General features: G+C 36.3%; 2 protein-coding genes across 6 annotated transcripts in view; both read left to right on the forward strand.

Annotated features, from left to right (window-relative positions):
• Window positions 1-9,599, forward strand: part of PGAP1 (post-GPI attachment to proteins inositol deacylase 1) — a 31,055-nt gene extending 21,456 nt beyond the window's left edge. For 3 of the 4 annotated variants that reach the window (XM_041472760.1, XM_041472761.1, XM_041472763.1), the window contains exons 20-27: window positions 921-1,014; window positions 1,680-1,770; window positions 1,985-2,182; window positions 2,389-2,521; window positions 2,930-2,980; window positions 4,143-4,366; window positions 4,704-4,808; window positions 5,630-9,599. In XM_041472760.1, coding sequence (XP_041328694.1) covers window positions 921-1,014; window positions 1,680-1,770; window positions 1,985-2,182; window positions 2,389-2,521; window positions 2,930-2,980; window positions 4,143-4,366; window positions 4,704-4,808; window positions 5,630-5,783 — 1,050 coding nt within the window. In that variant the 3' untranslated portion in view covers window positions 5,784-9,599. The remainder of the gene's footprint in view (window positions 1-920; window positions 1,015-1,679; window positions 1,771-1,984; window positions 2,183-2,388; window positions 2,522-2,929; window positions 2,981-4,142; window positions 4,367-4,703; window positions 4,809-5,629) is intronic. The other variant, XM_041472762.1, reaches the window with a different exon arrangement.
• A 4,337-nt stretch (window positions 9,600-13,936) lies between these two features.
• CUNH2orf66 (chromosome unknown C2orf66 homolog) lies at window positions 13,937-18,610 on the forward strand. Of its 2 annotated transcripts, XM_041473546.1 has the most exons (4): window positions 13,937-15,635; window positions 16,139-16,281; window positions 17,156-17,347; window positions 18,337-18,610. In XM_041473546.1, exons 2-3 carry the CDS (start codon window positions 16,159-16,161, stop codon window positions 17,327-17,329), a joined length of 297 nt encoding a protein of 98 aa, XP_041329480.1. In that variant the 5' UTR covers window positions 13,937-15,635; window positions 16,139-16,158; the 3' UTR covers window positions 17,330-17,347; window positions 18,337-18,610. The 2 variants fall into 2 exon arrangements, with proteins under 2 accessions (XP_041329480.1, XP_041329479.1); XM_041473545.1 differs by having other exon boundaries at window positions 13,937-16,281.
• Window positions 18,611-18,846: the final 236 nt, after the last annotated feature.

Raw genomic sequence — 18,846 nt, forward strand, 5'->3', positions numbered from 1 at the left:
CAGCCTTTTCCCTTGGCAAGGATCCCTCCCGGATGAATGTCAGGTCCCGGTCCTTAGAGGAGCAGAAAAGCTCTCTAGCTCTAAAGAGCTGCTGTAAATGTGGAGTATGTGGCTTTGTGGTGAGCTCAATATCTGTAGGTCACTTTAACTTTCTTGCCTGATGAGTCAGTGGTGTTAAAACTTTAAAATACATTTGGCATCAATTAAGTTGGGGGAAAAAGTCTAAGTAGGTCCATATGCTCCTTCTGAACAAATCTTCTTTGGTTATCAATGAAGAATACATTTCGACATGGGGATCAGTAAAAATAGACTGGCCATCTGCAGTTCTCTGCATCTAAAGAGTAATTCATTTGCAAGCACCTAAGTGTAGTCTGGAATAAAACTGGCAAGATTCTCTATGTGAATGTATACATTTAGAGAAAGGATTTTTCATTTTGTTGTTATTTTATGAGAATTTATAGGCTATTGGTATATTAATAATGACTTGAGATACTGGAAGCCAATTAATACATGCATATAATTCCTTCCAAAAGTTCTTTGCCTAAAAGCATATATAACTATATGCAGATTTTGCTTGGAAAGTGGCCTTTAAATTGTTTTAAACTTACTTTACTGAAATCTGATACTTGATTTTTTTCATACTTGTCTTGACTGGAAAAAAAACCCCATTTGTTTCTAATTTGATCATTTATCCAAACCTGTTTCATTAGCTGCTTATGAGAGATTCTAGTCTTTTCCATCTATAACATTAATTGCTATGGGACGTTATTAAATATGCATTAAAATGAGAAACTGAATCTTTCAAGAAATATATTCTAATCTCATTATCATTCTGGTTTCATGGTAATATTTGTGTATGTGTTTTTTAAATTTATTTTTATAAGTAGAAGTGAAGTTATCCCTTCATCCTTGTCTTTCAGATAGTAAGATTCCATGCTGGTGCTTTTCCAGTCTATATTGTTTCTAATATTCTTCTTACTTATGGAGGACAACTGAGCACACTAAGATCAACAGGTAGCTTTCTAAAAATCTGTATATTTTTCTCTGTCACAAGTGTTTTTAGAGAAATTGCGTATTGAGTTTAGTGATGAAAGACTAGCTAGATGTGAATTTTTCAAGCTAAACATCATTCAGCTTATGGAAATACTTGGATCTCTGTTCTTCTTTTTTATTTTTTCTTAGCTGGTAGTTCTTCAAGGTTGTGTTGTAGCAAAATATTTCTTTATTATTTTAAGTTGCAGTCCCTCTCTGAAATATCGGTGTTGCACAGTAGGTTAGAATTACCAGAGGTCTACTTAAAAATACATGTAAAAGTTTAAAAGACATTGTTGATGTGCAGAAAACACTGTTTCTTGCAGGAAGATGAGATTTTGAATTACAGCTTTGTTATGCTGTCATGTCTTCAGACAAAATGCATTTTTATTAAAATTCAAGGGGTGTTTGTAGCAAACTCCACAATGTCTCTAGAAGCTCATGTGCCTTATTACCTTAGTGTGGGTGACCCAGTGGAGAAGGGCTTTGGTGGTCAAGTATGCAGCCTTGCAGTACTCTTAAAAGACATGGTTATCTTGTTTTCAAGTCAGCTCACCATTGTCTGAATTTTTATTTTGTTGTGGATGATGTTTGTTGAAGTTCATGACATGGCAGTAACTACAGATGCTCTCTGTTCTTGATCCTAGGCCAGTGTTCAGACTTCTGCCTCGAACTAGTTAGGGCAGCAAAGCCCTACAAAGTAGAACCTCTTATAAGCATTGTTGTGTTTCTGCAGGGGTGAGTTTGCATCATTTATTTGTTTAAAGCAGTTTCCAAAACAAAAGTTTCAGTAAAACTCTTGCTAGGGAGGAGTATTATTTTATCTGTAATCACTGTAAACACCTGACTGTTATTTTGCTTGTAAGACTGTAATAGAAGGAGTAGTTGATAGATATCTAACTGTAAGAGCAATTGGAAGTGATAAATAATACTGCTTTCATGTTTTTGGCAGGTTTAACTGGTTTAGAGAGATATGGGAATCACTGTCACTACCAGAGGTGGATGCTGCTGTACTGAGTAGTCAGGATGCATGGTTCCCCCTTGTGTCCCTGATTCTATTTCTTTTTGGGACAGGCATTGCCTACTGGAGTGGAGTATTTTTCTCTACATCTCTGAGACTCTTCTCTTCATTATGGTTAACTCTGATTAGGTAAAACAACGTGATACTATATAATCGTGCTCTTCTAGGTGACTTTGACCCTGACAATTGTTTTTTTGTTTGTTTGCTTCTGTGTGAATGCTTGGGCAAGATTGAATTCTGGGCAGATTGAATTTATACATTTGAAAGCAAGCAGAAATTGATGTCTGAGAAGAAGTACAACAGAAGTTTTGTTTCTGATTTTTTCTTTTATTTAGACCTACTGAACTTCAGAAAGATAAGTTGATTACACCCAGCAGACTCTGTGGGATGATATCTCTTGCTTTGGTTAGCTGGACCACTTGTGGTGCATTTGCTGTGCTCATTATTTATCTTCAATACTTGTTCAAGGTACTGAAAGGCTAAACATTTTGTATTTGTAACTGAATTGAAAATTTTAGGTGCTTTGAATTAACCCCAGGTTAAGAGCAAAAATCCAGATTACCCTTTTTCACACATAAAAGAAATGTTATTATTCTCATACTTGAAATAGGTATTTCTAATTTCTCACTGTCATAATCTTATCATCTGTAGAATGTTTTTTCTTCTTTTGTTTATGCTTCTTACAAAGAAACGTGTGGTTCTACATACCCACTACAACAATGCAGATAATTGAAAATTTTAACTTATAGCTAGGCAATATTATAAAAGCAAAGACTAATACCTCCCTTGAAGAGTAAGGAGTCCTCAATTTATTTTCCTGTACTACAGCTTTTGTGTGAAGAATCCTTACTAAACAAGCAACTGCTTGTCTTACAGGTTGTAAAACTGCATGTAACTGTAAGAGCAGAGCAAAACAGGCACAACAGGGTGAGTCTGTTTCCTGCTTCTGTTCCAAACTCTGGCCAAAAATTGTCTGGCAAACTTCTGCCTTGGTACTCTCAGGTTGTTCTGCAGTGACTGGGTAGCTGTAGTTCACTTGCTGCATGTGTGATGTGAAAGAGCAGCCAGGCCATGAGCAGGCTGCTCCATCACACATGACTGCTGTTTGAAGTTTCTGCAATGTGAACTTGTCATCTAAGAAGAAAATTGTCTCTGAATACACACAGATTAACAGGGTTTGTCTAAATTTTGGTATTTGATTATGCATGGCTTATCTTAAAAAAAATAATTCTAGGTGATAATTTATACTGCAGGTAAAACTGCTTTTTCTAGAGGCAGCGTGTGGAGTTCAAGGTATTTTAGTCCAGAGATGACAGATAGGATGTATTAGATGAATATGGACTGAGACTGCAGTAAATAGGGAGCTGTTAAAAACACAGTAAAGAAGTGTTGGGTTCCATGCAGTGTGAACTTTGTTTTCTGGATTACTTTAAGGTATAGGATCAAAGATGTAAGCAGGTGTGGATAACAGCATATGATGATTACCTGCTGTTTTTTGCAAACATAGAACAAAGTCTGACACAAAAAGTTGTTGAAAGTTTTCTTTGGGTTTCTTCAAGTGGATTTTTCATGGTTAGTTGAAAATCCTCTTCTTTCATCTCTATATAATACTTTGTTTCATGTGTGGGTTTTTTTCCTGTCACTGGAAGTTAGTATCTGCCAACTTGTTTGTTGATCTTTGCTATTTATTCCTACAGGTAATATTTTACTCCCAGTTCCATTATTTCCTAGATCTTTCCTGTGAATGATCATCTGTGACTTTTCATCCCCATGCTTTATTACTCCTTTTATTTTGTTCTTCCCCCTTCCAGGAACTGCTTTTCATTTCATTGGTGTCAGGGCATTTACAGTTTCCATTCTTTTCTTCCATGGACATATAAACTATTAGTGTATTAGAAATTTCTGGTTAAATTTTGATACTTTAAAATTGAACTTAACTCTTGGTGGCTTTTTGAGGCATAAATTGCAGATTTTCTTCCTAAATCACAGCTGGTGTGATACTGTTAGGATATTTTTCCCCTCCTCTTTCCCCAGTGTGGGTTCTTACAAGCCTGTGCATGTTTTTGTGACCTCTGTCTTTCATTTCCAGGATTCAGGCCACTCAAAAGAAACTTCACAGAACTCCAGTACACACACAGTCAAAGCCCAGAGTTCAGTGGACAGCATTCCAGAAGAAACACAGTCTCCTTCCAACAGTAAAACACTTGCTGAAGCTATTAACAGTCTTAAGATGCACATTACAGTCCTTAATTTATTCACATGGATTGTGCTGCTCAACTTGCCATCTTTAATTTATTGGTTAAAAAATCTCAGGTAAATTCTTAAATTGACACTAAGGTGGAAGAAAGTTATAGGAACCTTTGAAGATAATAAAAATTATAAATGTTTGATTCTTTACATTATTAGTTACCTTACAGTTTTAAAGACTTCTGTTAATTATTGTTGTTTTCTCTATCCTTTCTGGTTTGCATTGTGGTGTAAATAGGTGTTAAGTGAATCAGTGATATGTTGAAGAAAGTAATGTTTCAGAAGGGGTTTGAAATCAGGCTGGAATGCCATATAGATTTCATGTATATTTTTTGTCATCAGCACATGGCTATTTGGCAGCCTAGTTTAGAAGTGATGTGCTTTTTAAACCATTTCTTTGCAGGTACAGTGTTAGACTTGATCCTGATCCCTGTAGATCCACAGCTATTATCCTCGTATGCATCTTAGAAATTCTCATGAATTCAAGCACTTCTGAAGTGAAATCAAGGTACTGTAACCCAATCTTGAGTTTTGCTTTCCTGCTTCTTTGTGAATTACCATTTGTATGGTAAAACTTAATTTATGTTGTAATTGTTCAGCCTCTACAGAGATTCATGAACTCATATGGTTAAGTCTAAAAGATAAGCTAAAATGTGTGCAAAAGTACCTCTAGTTCAGCTAGGAGGAAAAAATCCTCTGTGTTTGCCACTTGGAAATAAATGAAGTATGTGCTATCTAAGCAATTGGCTGCATAACAACTTCTTGAAATGTGACTTTTTAACTTATAATTCATTGAATTCTTTCAAGTGTTACAGAATCAACATATGTTGAGCAATTATTGTCAGACAGTTACAAGGAAAAGGGATTCTACAGCACTGTAGTTATGTTCTTGCAGCTCCCTTTTGGAAGTAGAAATATACTGTGTTCTCTAGTGGATTAAGAAGTTCTGAGAACCTGGTTTTGCTGACAGAATATTTCTTGTTGAGATATGGAATTAGTCAGTGCCTCATGAATGACCATCAATAATAAGAAATGACATTTATCCTCTTGACCAGTACCTGTTATCTCAAGTGATCAGAGCCGTTGTCTTCCTATGTTACAGAGAACAAATTTCTAAATTAATATTTTTAATGACATTAACCTTTTTTAATAATTTCTTTTGCTGATGCATCAATTTTTGTGGCGTATTAGACCTAGTTGCTCAGTTTTAAAGATTAACAAAGCCTTGAAATAGAAATTATTTTGCAAAGGAAAATGAAATACGACATTTGCATACTTTCTGCATATGTAGCTACAAAATGATAATTTTTTTTCTCTCTATTCTTACAGTAAGCTCTTGAAGATTGCAGCCAAAGTTCCACTCCCTTTGTCTGTTGCAATGTTGGCCTTTGGACGAATGCATTTATACAGAGTCCCGCACTTTGTAACCTTTTCTCTTCTTCTACATGTGCTCTGCTGTTTGTGTAATGTTCATTCTATGTAGGACAATGCACCCTAGAAACTTAACACTGGAGATGGGAAAAATTGCAACACAGAAATGCCTAAACTAATATGATCAGTAGTTTACATTATGTGGGAAAGAGGACAGAACTGTGAATACTTTACAGAAAATTCATGGGTTTATTCATGTTGCTTAGAAAACTTTTCCTGGTGTTTATTTCATGTCTCTGAAAATGGAGTGATTTAACTGTGTATAAGCACATGACTCATATCAGTGCAACATCTCAATACTCTGCCTTGTAGACACTTTGGTATTTCACTGTACTGCTTGTGAAAACAGACCTTTTTTACTCACTGTGCCATGCAGTGTCTGTGTTCTGAACTTGCATCTCTTGCAGGTCTAAAGTATGCTGGTTAAAACTCAATACATTTCAAGCACACTGTGACTATCACAAAAACCACACAGCCAAGTATACTTTGAATTACTTTATGTTATACCCAGAAGTTGCCACATTTGTGTCTAGACAAACTAGAATGTACTGCTTATATAGAACTGTTATTTCTATCAAATCATTTGTTCAATCAGTGTGAGTTGAACATTGGTGAGATTATTGCAAGTCTTACACATTTTACTTTTTGTGAGAGTGAGAAGACGACAGTATTCTATGTAGCTTTCTATTCAGGAAGGATACCAGCAGATTCATAAACAATTTGCTGTAATGTTGTTTTAAAACATTGTCAGTTTTCTCTGGAATTTTGAAATTAATCCTTGGACTTTGTCCATATGTAGAAGCTAGCAAACACTGAGATATGGTGTGAGTTAACAATGCATTTCCTGCACTCTTTCTAAGTAGACAAGGCAGGCTTTTTTCCTACTGTAAACAGAGAACCAACCATCTCCTAATAAATGCCAATACATAAAATTAATATGGAATAGTTACAACCCTGCAAGCTCCTGTCCTGCCATACAGTGCTAACTTCTGCATGTGGGCAAACTCAGTGATAGTGGGAAATACTGACCATAATTATTAGCTCTATATAAATTCTATCTTAGTGCCTAGATGCTACAGTGACTGCCATTTATAATAAAGCCTACAATAGCTATGTGTAAGGAATTCTGTCCCCTGGGCGTGTGTTTTGCCAACAGAAGAAATCTCAGCAGTCCTTAGGTTTAAATGATGTATTGATTCTGTGTAGAGATGAGCTTACTACTTGCTTCTGTGTTAGCTGTCTCTGCTGTGTCTGAGATACCTGTGACCTTCATCTGGAAATACTAGACCAGCTCAATCATCTTATAGGAATAGCAAGAGGAAATCTGCTGCTCACAGTCAATCAAGTATACTCTTGATACAGTAGTACAGCCAGCCTGACCCATTAATTCCATCATATCTTAATAATCTTGCCTAAGTGCCTCCGTTATTTCTAAGGTGTTGTTAGGGTCAATTCCTTTGAGCTGGCTGGAAAGACTCAATTCACACAGTGACTTTCCAAAATGAAGGACAAACGTGAAGAAAGCCATGTGTGTTTTGTTTGCTTATATCCATGTCAGCAGTTCAAATTATTAATAAGTCATTAAAAGTGCTGTAAGTGAGTAAGGGTATTGTAGTTAGCCAAACCACTGTCACTGTTAACAGTAATCTATGTGCTGATACTCTAGTCTTAACCTTTTCAAAAAAGAAGGTTAGATTATATATAGTCTTTGTAAATCAGAAAAGTTCTTTGAATAGTTTACATCTTGATATTTTCTAATCAAATGTATTTACATTAATATATGTATATAGGATAATTTGTGTGACTCAATATACTTGTAGCTAAATGCACCAGTTGGTTTAACTAGAAATTGCTGTTCAGACATAGAAGAATAGAGTTGTTGTACTTGCAAATGGCTGTGAATGAAAGATGGTGGCAGAACTGCTTTTAGGGCTGGCAAAGGGCTGTGAAATGTGCAGGGTCTGATTTCTGTGGAAGAAAGTTTTCCTTGACTTCTGCGGTCCATTTGGCTTACTGCTCTATTTTACTTCTGATTTTGTTTTGCCACCTTAACAGGCTCTTTCTGCATGAATCCATTTGTTGGAACTGTTGGAAATGAAACAGACTTGATATTTAGTATCTTTGATAGCTTTCAAAATATGCCATAAAATGAAACCTACTGAATTACAGCAGCATAGGGTAACACGATTTTTTTTTTCATTTGATGATTTTTTTTTTTTTTTTTAGCTGGAGTTCTAGTGATGATTGTTAGAACTCTTCATAAAGTGAGTTTTGGTATCTTGTGTATTTTCCTGCCTGATCTTCAAGTTGGAGGTAGGAATAGGTATAATCCTGAGTCTGAGATCCCAGATAACAAGAGTTTTTCACATCTCCCTCAACACTCCCTTTTCTCAGAGATGGTTTAGCTTTACTGGGGAAAGGAAGGGAAGTCTTAGTCCTGTTTTGAATTTAAATGCCTTGTGTGCCATTTAATAGATTTAAACTGTTGTCAGGGATGTGTGTCTGGATTGTGCAGTGATCATGGACTGGACAACTTCAACTATTTGGCGGATTAGGAGTCTAATCCCAATTAGATTTGCCATACAATCAATGGATAGTAATAGGATTAGAGCAAGTCTTAGAATTCATCCCATTCTGAGAGAGGATGAATTCTCCTACTTGTCATTCTGAAAAGGACTAAATTTTGTAACAGTCTGAAAACAGTTGTTTTTCAGGTAAAATACAATGATTGTTTGCTGTTACTTTTGGACAAGAAGCTTCTGTTAGGTGAATCTGTAGTTCTGCCACTGTTCAGTTATCATTTCAGCAGAAACATATGATAACCCAGTATATATATATATATATATGCTGTTAATTGCATGTATAAAGGGATGTAAATATTACTGAAATATCCTTTATTATGAGTGGGCTGCATTTATAAAACAGCTTTTGGCAAATACATTATAATGTCTCTTACCACCTTCGATTACATTAAAATTCTCCTTTATTCTTCACATTTTAAAATATCTAGACTGTGTGGGAGGAGACCAGGGCACAAATTGTAAGGGTTTAGACCTCAGGATGCATTTAAAATAAGAACTATTTATGTGGATCTAATACAATTTTTTTATAAGCTGTCAGACACAGAATGAGGAAACAGGGTAAGAACTTAAAATACTAAATGTCACTAACTTTTGGTACAGCAGAATCTTTCTTTGACAGGGAGAGATTTAATGAGAAGCTTTTGGTGATAGCTTCATACCCTGAAATTACTCTGGAAGTCTATAATCTTTTCTGCTTGATGTCATCAAACATGTTCCTCACAGTCTCATCATTGCTGCATGACATGTGTAGTTAACACTTCATAGAAAGTCTCTATGTGTCTGATAAGGAAAAACTCACATTTTCACTGGAATGACCAAGTGTACCTTGGAACTGAGTGAATTATGTTGTCCAAAGCTAATCTTCTTAGTTGTGATTTAAAAGTTGCTGTGCAACATTTAGAAGTTGCAATGTACATTTCAGCATCCATTTCAAAGAGGATTGGTTTGGGGGTTTTTGTGGGAGGTGTCTTTGTATGTTTTATTTCCAAGAAACCTGCAGTAAATGGAATTTAAGTTAATATTATTTCTGACATTTAGAGTTCTGCCCTGATTTTGGTTTTGAGTGAGCTAATTCACATAGCAAATGATTCCTTACTATTAATTTGCTACGTTTAAAAACAAATAGATGAATAATGACAAAACTGTAAGCAGTGCAGTAGTAGTACATTATAGAAGGCATAGAGACTGCTGGTATATCTAAGTGAATTTTTCATCTATAACCTAATTGGACTAACTTTAAAGTAATTGAGTAATAAAATAAAATGTATTGACATTTAACCTCAAAAGCTTTGCATATGTCAATGTTTGATACATCTCATTTTCCATGTGTTTGCCAGTAACAAGTGATAAACTCACTTGGTGTTCTTCTGAAATCTGATAAATCTGATCCATCTGACAGCACAGAATAAAGTCTGTTATGTAGTCCTTAATAAATGTAAACATTTGAGAAACTTTCATTTGAATCAAGTTATTTCAATACAGGGTTTAGTGTGTTTAGACTTTTGTTGCATTTATACTGAGACAAAACCAGCCATTTACTGACCTTTAATACTCTGAGCTATGACAATGGTTTTGGAAGTGCTTGTAGAGTCTGTACAGAATTGTGCTGCTGTTTTAAGTCACTAAGCTACTAGAAAATTGCTAGTTGTAAAGTAGACTGAATTATTAATGACAAATGTTTCTCACTTAATTTACAGCTTTGACTTTTTACATATTATTTTTTTCTGGGAGATAATCAGTCTAGCTTTTGTAAGCATTTAGCACTGTAAAATATAAAATGTTCATCACTGTTCCTTTAGGGGAGACATACTTTTGTCACCAAAGCTATGTACTGCTGTTGTATAGCCTGTAGGATATGTGTGACAATGAAGGACAATTCAAAACTAGTCAGTTTTTTATTTTAAAGTACAATTTCTACCTTTTTTTTTTTTTTTTTTAGAGCCAGAATTTTGAACTAGAACATTAGAATCCATAAAGTCTTAAAAAATTTGAAAACCTTTTGCAAAGACTATACTTTCTGATGTATATTTTTATTTATGGGTGAATGTGTTCAAAGCTTTTAATCAGCTCATCTATCTTCAAACTCAAGTAAAAAGTATACACTTTGTCTTATTAATAGGTAAATTAAAATGCTGCTTTTAAAAATGAATTTTAAGCATTTAGAGAGAAAATTCTGTAGCTCTTACTTAAGCAGATCTGCCCAGCCCTCAATTTTTCAGATGCCTGAGCACATAACTGCCTCAAATATGTGCTTATTGCCTTGTAGGATGAAAACCTGAACTGTGATATTTTGAATTTATTTTCTTAAGATGTAAGGTTTCTTTCTGCATTTTTAAATGTAGACGGATTTTGCTATTCATGCTGTCATAAACAAACCTTGTAAGCATTGCCTCTCTGCAGTTATTGGCAGCTCTGGATTCTGTAGGAATGTTTGATGTCAGAGCTGAGTTTGTTCTAAAAACCAGGAGTGGTGAACATCATATTTGTTATTTGTGGCACAGCATTGCAGCTCTCTCTACTTTGCAGTGTCTCTGCCCTGCAGTGCCAAGCAGGATGTTCCCAGAACAGTGGAACTGGGACTGACCTGGCAGGAAGTGCAGCAGCTGTGTCCTGTAGACTCCTTCTGTTTGTGGAAATATCAGCCAAGTTTTTTCCCCCTCCAACTTCAATAATTTCAGCGTATATCTAAGTATCAAGTGTGCAAGTGTGTTGAAGTTTATTTTTACAAAAGGCTAAGTGCACTATTTTAGGATCAATTCAGGCTTCAGTATTTTCCACCCACTTCCGTCTGAGTTTGGAAACAGGATTTGAGACTGCAGCACCTGACAGCTGGAACACTTGACAGAAGTCTACAGGTAGTAGATAGGACACATATAATTAGAGTGCCAGACCAAAACTGAAATGTGAAATTCTTCACTGTGACTTTAAACTTGTAGCTTTCTAGTGAGAAAAAAAAAATATATACTGTGCCTTAAATCAGTCAATGAATACACTCTAACTGTAGCCTGTGGACTTCCATAGCCTTATATTTGATTTTTGAAGTTGACCAAAAATACTTGTGTGGATCATACTGAAACTTGATTTGGGGAAAAAGCTTAAAAAACTATTTTGACCCCATTTTACACTTAGAGAAATGAAGATTTATGACAAGTACAGCATATTTTTTGTTTGGAATCACACCAGCCAAAGTCAGAAAGCTTTAGCTGACCTGAATTTTTCAAGCCTTTCTGTTGTGACCAAAAGAAAAATAAGGAAGGAAAACTAGTTGCAGATACCTGTCTCAGCTTTGAAGTCTGTGTGTCAAATTATTTTTAAACATTTTGATCTTTAGTCCTCAAAAATAATTTAAAAAATCTCTTAATTTTAGTTTAAGCAAAATACTGTATTGAAGCCATTAAATAGCAAAATCTTCACCAGTGTGAGAAGAAAACTAGACTGGGGCGGGGTTGATTGTGTTAAGGCTCCAGAAGTTTTGAGTACTAAATTTTACTTTTTAGGAAAAATCACATGTAAATCCCTGAAAGCTCACATGTAGATTCCCTTTTTTGGAGAAAAATAAAAATTACACTTTTTTATCCTAATTCATTAAAGAAAACTAGAAATACTTAAGATCTTAAAATCTTGTTTTAATATAGCAGAAGGATTTCTTACATATATTTTTTAATACCAAGAGCTCAGGAAAAGCCACTGCTGGCTTTTCTTATTTGTCTCTAGAGGATTCTTTGTGTGTTCTGAACAAACCCCCAAATTCTGATTTCCCCCTGTCCCATATAGCACTGAACCTTGGAAAGTGATGCCATCTCAGAGCTTATTGTTGTACTCGGGATGTTTAGACATGCACACAAATAACTAACTGCCTGTCAGCTGGTCACAGAGCTGATTTGAAGCAATCCACAGCAAAGTTATAAAACATTTCCTTTCACTGAGCTCCAGCTTCAGTCTGGGTGCCACAGTGCTGCTGCTGCTGCTGAGCACAGCAAGGAGCACACAATCTTTGTGTCTTCCCTGCTGCTTAAACTCATTCCAGTCACCTCACTTCTTATTTTGTGGTGATGTTTCAGCACTCCTGGCCATTGGTGATTTTCTAGCCACTGGAGTATTCTAGTATTGAAACCCTTGAGAAGGTAGAACTACCTTTAAGGCCGTTATGTATGATGATAACTTGAGAGAAATTGTGTAACTTGATTTCCCACTGAACTTTTAATTGTTTTTTCAAGCACAAAGACAGAGTAATGTTGGCCAGAATACCTGGTGTGGGTGGTTAGTGGGGAGGGAACGATTTGTTGGTTGTAAAAGGACTTAAAACTTTGAAGAAAACATGTAATTTTGGGAAAAATCTTATCACTTCTCAAGCAATCTGTCTTAGAACTTTTTAACTCTTCCTCTGTTTTCAGTTCATATGTAGCTACCATAAATGTGATGTTGTACATGAACTCTTAATATTTACAGGTTTTTAGAGATGTTGACAGGGTCTAACCTATACATGTTTGAATAATGCTACAGCAAATTACTGTCCTTACAAAAATGTTTATAACTAAGTTCTTACAGATCATGTCATATATCATAAACTTCAACAAAGTCCTTGTCTTGTGAGATGCTGAGGAAACCTTGGAGAAGAGGTATTTTCAGATGATGTAATTGCTGAAAGATGAAATATCATAGTCTTTAGAAACTGCATTTAGATACTTTTTTGTTGTAGTTGAGGGCAACTTGATTGGGAGCTGTTCTGGGATGTTTCTATTTTGTTTTGTGGTTTCCCTGGCTGCAGTGTGTACTTCAATTTTTTTTTTTTTGTCTTTTTTTTTTTTTTGTTTTTACCTAAGTGTGCATGACTTTAAGTACATTGTATAGCAAATCCCCTCTAAAGAAACACTTCTGTATATCTTTGTATGGTATTCCAACGTGCTTGCATTGGTACAAATGGTTGTAACTCTCAAGAAGTGCCACTTGCCAGTGCTGCTCTGTGGAGTGTTGTGTTACCTGTATGCTGCTGTACAAACGCTGATGAGTGTTGTGAGCAACGTCTGCCTTTAGGCTTGGCTCAGGTACTCATGTGGAGCAGTTTGGTGCTTTTCCTTCTGACTTGTAAGACTTGGGATTCTCAGCAGAAAATAAAAGTAGTAAACAAAAGCCTTGTGGTTGGAGCATTGCTTTAACAGGTGCTTCTTTCACACCTCAATGCAGTAAAGATAGTTTGATAGATAGGATAAAGCTTGGCTCAGTATCTTAACTCCAACACTTAGGCTTCATGACTGGGAAATGCAATAAAATTCAAAGTGTTTGCTGAATATTACAGTTTATATAGAGCATCATATGTATAAAATTTGTTCTCGGCTAAACTAGTATATTTAAAATTTTTACATTTCAGAGGTGAATTGTGTGGAATTGAGCAAGAAATGCTATCAGCATTTTCATCTTCACAGCAGTTTAATTCAAACATACATGAACATTACTTTGTGTGCTAGAAAGGCTATATAATTAATATAGACACTTTAAAAATATTTGATTTATTGGAGATGTTTATCAGGAAAACCTGATGCTTAAATTTGGATGCATTAAAAAGGCAACACCCTGACATCTGGCTTTGACAGCCTTTGTTAAACTTAGCTACTGTCCTCAAAAATGAGGATGCAATTTAATTCAGTCAGTGTAAGTATACTAATAGTATTTTAATATGAATGTGTTCTGCTTATATTTGACTTTCCCTGAAGGAAAGAATTGCAATTACTAAAAAAAGACCCGCCCACACATTAAAATGAGCTATAGGTCAAACAGACTTTTTAGCTCCAACAGTTTCTCAGAGCTTTAGCTCAGGAAGCAACAATACAAGTGTGTATAGATTTTTTTTTTTTAGACAGCTCACAGAAAATATATGCTAATTGAATCTCTTGCATATCTGCATGCTTCATCAGTCACCCACATTGCCTGAGTTCCTCCAGTAACAAAGCTGGTTTCATATTTGCAGATGAATTTGGTATGTTTTACTAGCTGAATACACTGCATATTCCCAGTTCTTTGTAAAGAAACCAAAGGAATAAATTAAATGACGGGGGAAAAAGAGATACAAGAAAACTGCCAGCTCTTCTGGCTTTTTTTCCCCCCCTCCTCTTTCCAAAGATAAAGAAGGAACTAAAATCTAATCCCAAGCTGTAAATCTTGCCTTTTCCCCTTCCTGTCATTTTCTCTATAGAAGCATATTTCTACTTCTAACTGAAATAAGTATCTCACTAGAAGATCAATAAAGACAGTTCCCTTATGCTGGGACCTGCCTTTTTCAAGTTATTCTGGTGCTACTGCTTTGTTCTTGAAGTTGAGTGTTATGAAACATAATTAATGGGGCTTAATGGATTTTCTTTTTTGTGTGTATGATTTTTTTTTAAATCCAAATATGCAGGATAATAAACAAGCTGGATAAATTTTCTTGAATTTTTATGCACCACTGCTAGGATTTTGTTTACTGTGTTGCTAACGATGTTTGGATGTCCAAAACTTCACCTTCCTGGAAGGGTGGTGGCAGGTTTTTATTTTGCTTTCGAAATTTAAACCAAAGAAAAATGTAAAGCTTCTAGTCAGGCATAAACATCTACACTTTGGAGTAATGTGATGGTCAAATATTTTTAATTTTAGCATGTCTATTTAGGAACATATTTTATTTTATGCTAAATCATATATCATCTACATAGTGGAGAGAAGAGTACAGTGAAATAATAAAAAATATGAGCAGCTTTGGTATGAAGAATGCTATGCACTAAGGACAAGGTAAATTAGCAGAGTCCTCCTTGCAGCCTTTGTCTTAGTTTCTAGTGTGACAGGAGGATATTAACTGCTGATAAAATCAGGGTAGGAAAGCAATGGTTCCATTAAAATGTTATGATTTTGGATATTGAAGCAGACCTTACTTTTCCCTATCTTTTTCCAGCATCAAGAGAGAGAGATCCATATCTCATTTACTTGAAAACCATTAGTCACCATTCTAGAGATATGGCTAATTAAGCTAAAAATAGTATTTTGATAAAGCTGTGCCATTTCTCCTGGGAATTGTTTTAAACTTCCTGTATGCCTGCTACCAATTTCTGCAATACGGCTTGGGAGGATTTGTACTGCACTGTTCGATAGCAACAGGTCTGAAGAGTATCAAGGATGAAATTCTCAAGGGTCTTTATGTCATGGTTGGAAATGGAATCATTACTGTATTTTTGAGCTCCTGCTAACGTCATTGACACCCACCTACAGTCTACTAGAAATATAAGTGCAGAGATCAGGTTGTTCACAGATTACGAGGAGACCAACCAAGAAGGGGCAAGCCAAAGCCAAATTCCCTGGTAAGCTCTATTTTAAAGAATGTGAGAGGGAGAATTCCTTTTCTCCCCCTGAGTCAAGTTGTGAAATGGATCTCTAGTATGTTAGACCAGGCTGTATTAAATGCCATTGCACTTATTATATGTAGTAAAATTTAATGTAGTTTTGTAAAACTGAGCTCTCTGGATCTTGAGTCATATTTTTGCATTCTCCTTGGAGCATATAGAGGTCTGGTACTGTATTAGCCACTGAAAATGGCTTTATGTAATAAATGTAATATTTTGTCTTGAGTGTTCTACTGGTCCCTCAGAAGAGAGTCCAATGTCTAGAAATAGCTTTGGTATGGGAAACACTTGGTTAGAATGAATAATTTGTTCTTCCAAGGACCTTAGTACTATGAAAAAAAGAGTTGATAGCACATGGATGTAATCTGCAGTGGGCAGACTTTGCTTGGATTCACATGATCTGTGTGTTCCCATTGACAGCTCTGTAGGATTTAAGGAGTGTCTGTTTGCCCTTCTTACAGGCAGTCTGTTCATCTCCAGCATGTGGAAAGTGCTGCTCCTGGGACTGTATGTAGTATTGGCTGTGAGAGGACTGGAAAAGGGTGCTCCTTTCCAACCAGAAGATAAATGGAAGCCTCTTGATAACCCCAGAAACAGAGACCTGGTAAGGAAATGTTTCAAGAAGGAGAGCTGCAGTTCTGTGTGGTTTTTTGTTTTCCATGAGACTCCTTATTGTCTAATTTTAAAGGCAAGAGGGGTCCATTAGATGTAATGTTAGGAGCTGTGCACTTTGCATGGTCAATAACCATTTCTCAGTCAAGATGCACCCCTTAACTAAAGAGACATCCTCGGAGCACAGCAGTGCATAAAATGTGCTTGTGTCTCCATCCAGCAGCTTTCGTTTTTAAAAAATTATTTTGATTATACAGCCACTTGTTTTATGAAACAGAAGGGGAATGATTACTGTGTTTCTTTCAAATGTGTGCTGTGATTGCATGTTGTTTCATCTCATGGAAGTACAAATAAGTTTGCATCTGATAGCTAGGAAAATACCACTCAGAGAATGTTTGCACAATCTTAAAAATAATTGTGAAGGAAAAGAATCAGTTTCCCAAAATACTTCCTCAGTGTTTTAAGAAGCTTTAATTTCTCCTTGGAAGTGATTGTAAGGGGACAGTTCAAACCATTTGCCCACTGTTGCTGACTCTTACTGAAATGTTTGCAGAAGTGTTTGCTCTCAGCAGGGCTTTGGCTGTGCCTGTTCTACAAGGGGTGCAGTTATCTCACAGCCCCTGTGGTTCAGTGGGGAGCATAAATGAGCAGGACACTGCTGCTGCTCTTCTGACTTCCCGTAAGATGCACGAGCATGGATGGAGTGGCCATGTCTGAATTAGGTTGCCTACACTGTATCAGGTTATGATCAGAATCGAGGATTTCATCCCACAGAGGAATAAACATGACATCTAATTTGTGTCAGTAGAAATAATTAATCTCCATGGGTCATGCTCTGTTTATTTTCACATCCACAATCTGTTCAGTTTTTCAGAACGCTCCAGGCTTACTTCTCGGGCAGGGGTCTCGATCTCAGGAAGTTCCCAGCTGCTTTCACTGTGAACAATGAAGGACCAAGGCTCTACTCAGATCCTATTGCTTCTGCATTTGCAGATTATGAAGAAAAGAAAAAATCCTTTCAGAACTATTTCAAAGGCTGAAAGGTTCTGCTGATGAAGGTAAAAGAGGGTGCCTTGTCCTCTGATGTTACTTGTAACCAAGGAAGAGTCTGACAGAAGTATAAAAGCAGCTTCTTTTTCAGAGGGAATTAAAAATGTAGTACCTAACCCCTGCCTGAAGTGGGGTTTAAAATTCTTGAGGCAGAGATTTATGAGGTCATTACTACTTAGACAAAATAACACATGATGCTTGTGCAGATCTGACCCTGATTTTTTTTTGTTTTCTCTTTTTTTCTCCCCTCCTTCATAATGGAGGAGAATTTTGAAAATGTACAGATAATAGAGGATGCAGATTTTATGGAAGGAATTGAAAAAAGTAAGATTACAAATTGAGATTAATTAATGGTTTCTTGTGATATATGTATATTAAGAAAATTAATTCAGGCATAAGTCATTGCACTAATAAAGCATACATTATCCTTCACATTCACAATAAATAGTGTTTTCTTTTGGTTTACAAATAGTTGAGAATGTCAATAAGATTTAAATCAAAGAATTTTGGTGATTTACTCAGTATCTTAAAGTGTTTAATTTGTAATCAATATTCAGCTTAGGATTTCCAGCTCTGTCCTGTTCTTGGCCTGCTTAACACCTTGTCTGTTTATTATCAAAATCAAAGCTTTATTCTTATTACCATGAGCAACAATAAAGATTGCACTCAAATTTTAATACTAAATTCTCTTTTTATTGAGTTGTTATGTCATGAAAAATAGGGGCACCACAGAATGTGTATTTTGTGCATAAAAAGAATGAAAAGGGAATTCTGAAGGGATGCTTTACTGTAAGTCACAGCAGCGGTGAGAAAATGACTAGTGGAGGTTTTGTCCTGCATCATTCAGGATGGTTGTGGTAGTTCTTTTCAGTGTTCAGAACTGTTTTGTGGGAACAGAGGTTCAGCCAGTGTTCTCTTGTCTTGGTTTGGACCATACCTTTGTTGCTTATGGATATTTCTGTATTTGTCTCACGTATTTGTATTTTTTTTTCTCTAGGCATTAACTTCAGAACTCCATGCCAAGTGGAAACCTTCAGAGCAAAATTTTACTGCTTTGACTTTTTAACTGTTACCTGACAATTCCAAAGTTTCTTCACTGTCACCGTTTCTGCCGATGGAAGCTGGTGTCCTGCTGCAATGAGCATTATTGTGTCTGTTGACAAATGTCTGCAGTCTGTGAGCAGAATTGTGCTTAATGTGAATAAATGGGGAGTGCAATAGCGTGCATTTAACTACTGCCACGTGTCTTTGTTCCAAGCTGGGAAATAAATGTTGCCTTTCAGTTTATTAGAACGAGATGTCCCAAGGTGTTGTGCGGCAAGTGTTCAGACCCGCTCTGGGTCCAGCCCCTTTCTTGGGGGCCCTCTGGCCCCGGCTGCTGCCTCACCGGGCCGCGCACGCCCCTTTCTGCCCGTGCCCTGCTCAGAACTGCCCCATCCCTCTGAGTACGGAGTTAAACCCTCGGTGCTGAGGCTGCCGAGGCAGCAGAGCCCGCCGTGCCCCGGCC

This window comes from Pyrgilauda ruficollis, unplaced genomic scaffold (assembly GCF_017590135.1).
Source record: "Pyrgilauda ruficollis isolate IOZ18807 unplaced genomic scaffold, ASM1759013v1 scaffold3, whole genome shotgun sequence".
NCBI classification, from domain to species: Eukaryota; Metazoa; Chordata; class Aves; order Passeriformes; family Passeridae; genus Pyrgilauda; species Pyrgilauda ruficollis.

Coding starts and splice junctions, on each gene's coding strand:
- CUNH2orf66 (XM_041473545.1), top strand. CDS start 16,159: ATGTGGAAAGTGCTGCTCCTGGGACTGTATGTAGTATTGGCTGTGAGA. Junction 16,282..17,155: donor ACCCCAGAAACAGAGACCTG/GTAAGGAAATGT, acceptor CAATCTGTTCAG/TTTTTCAGAACGCTCCAGGC.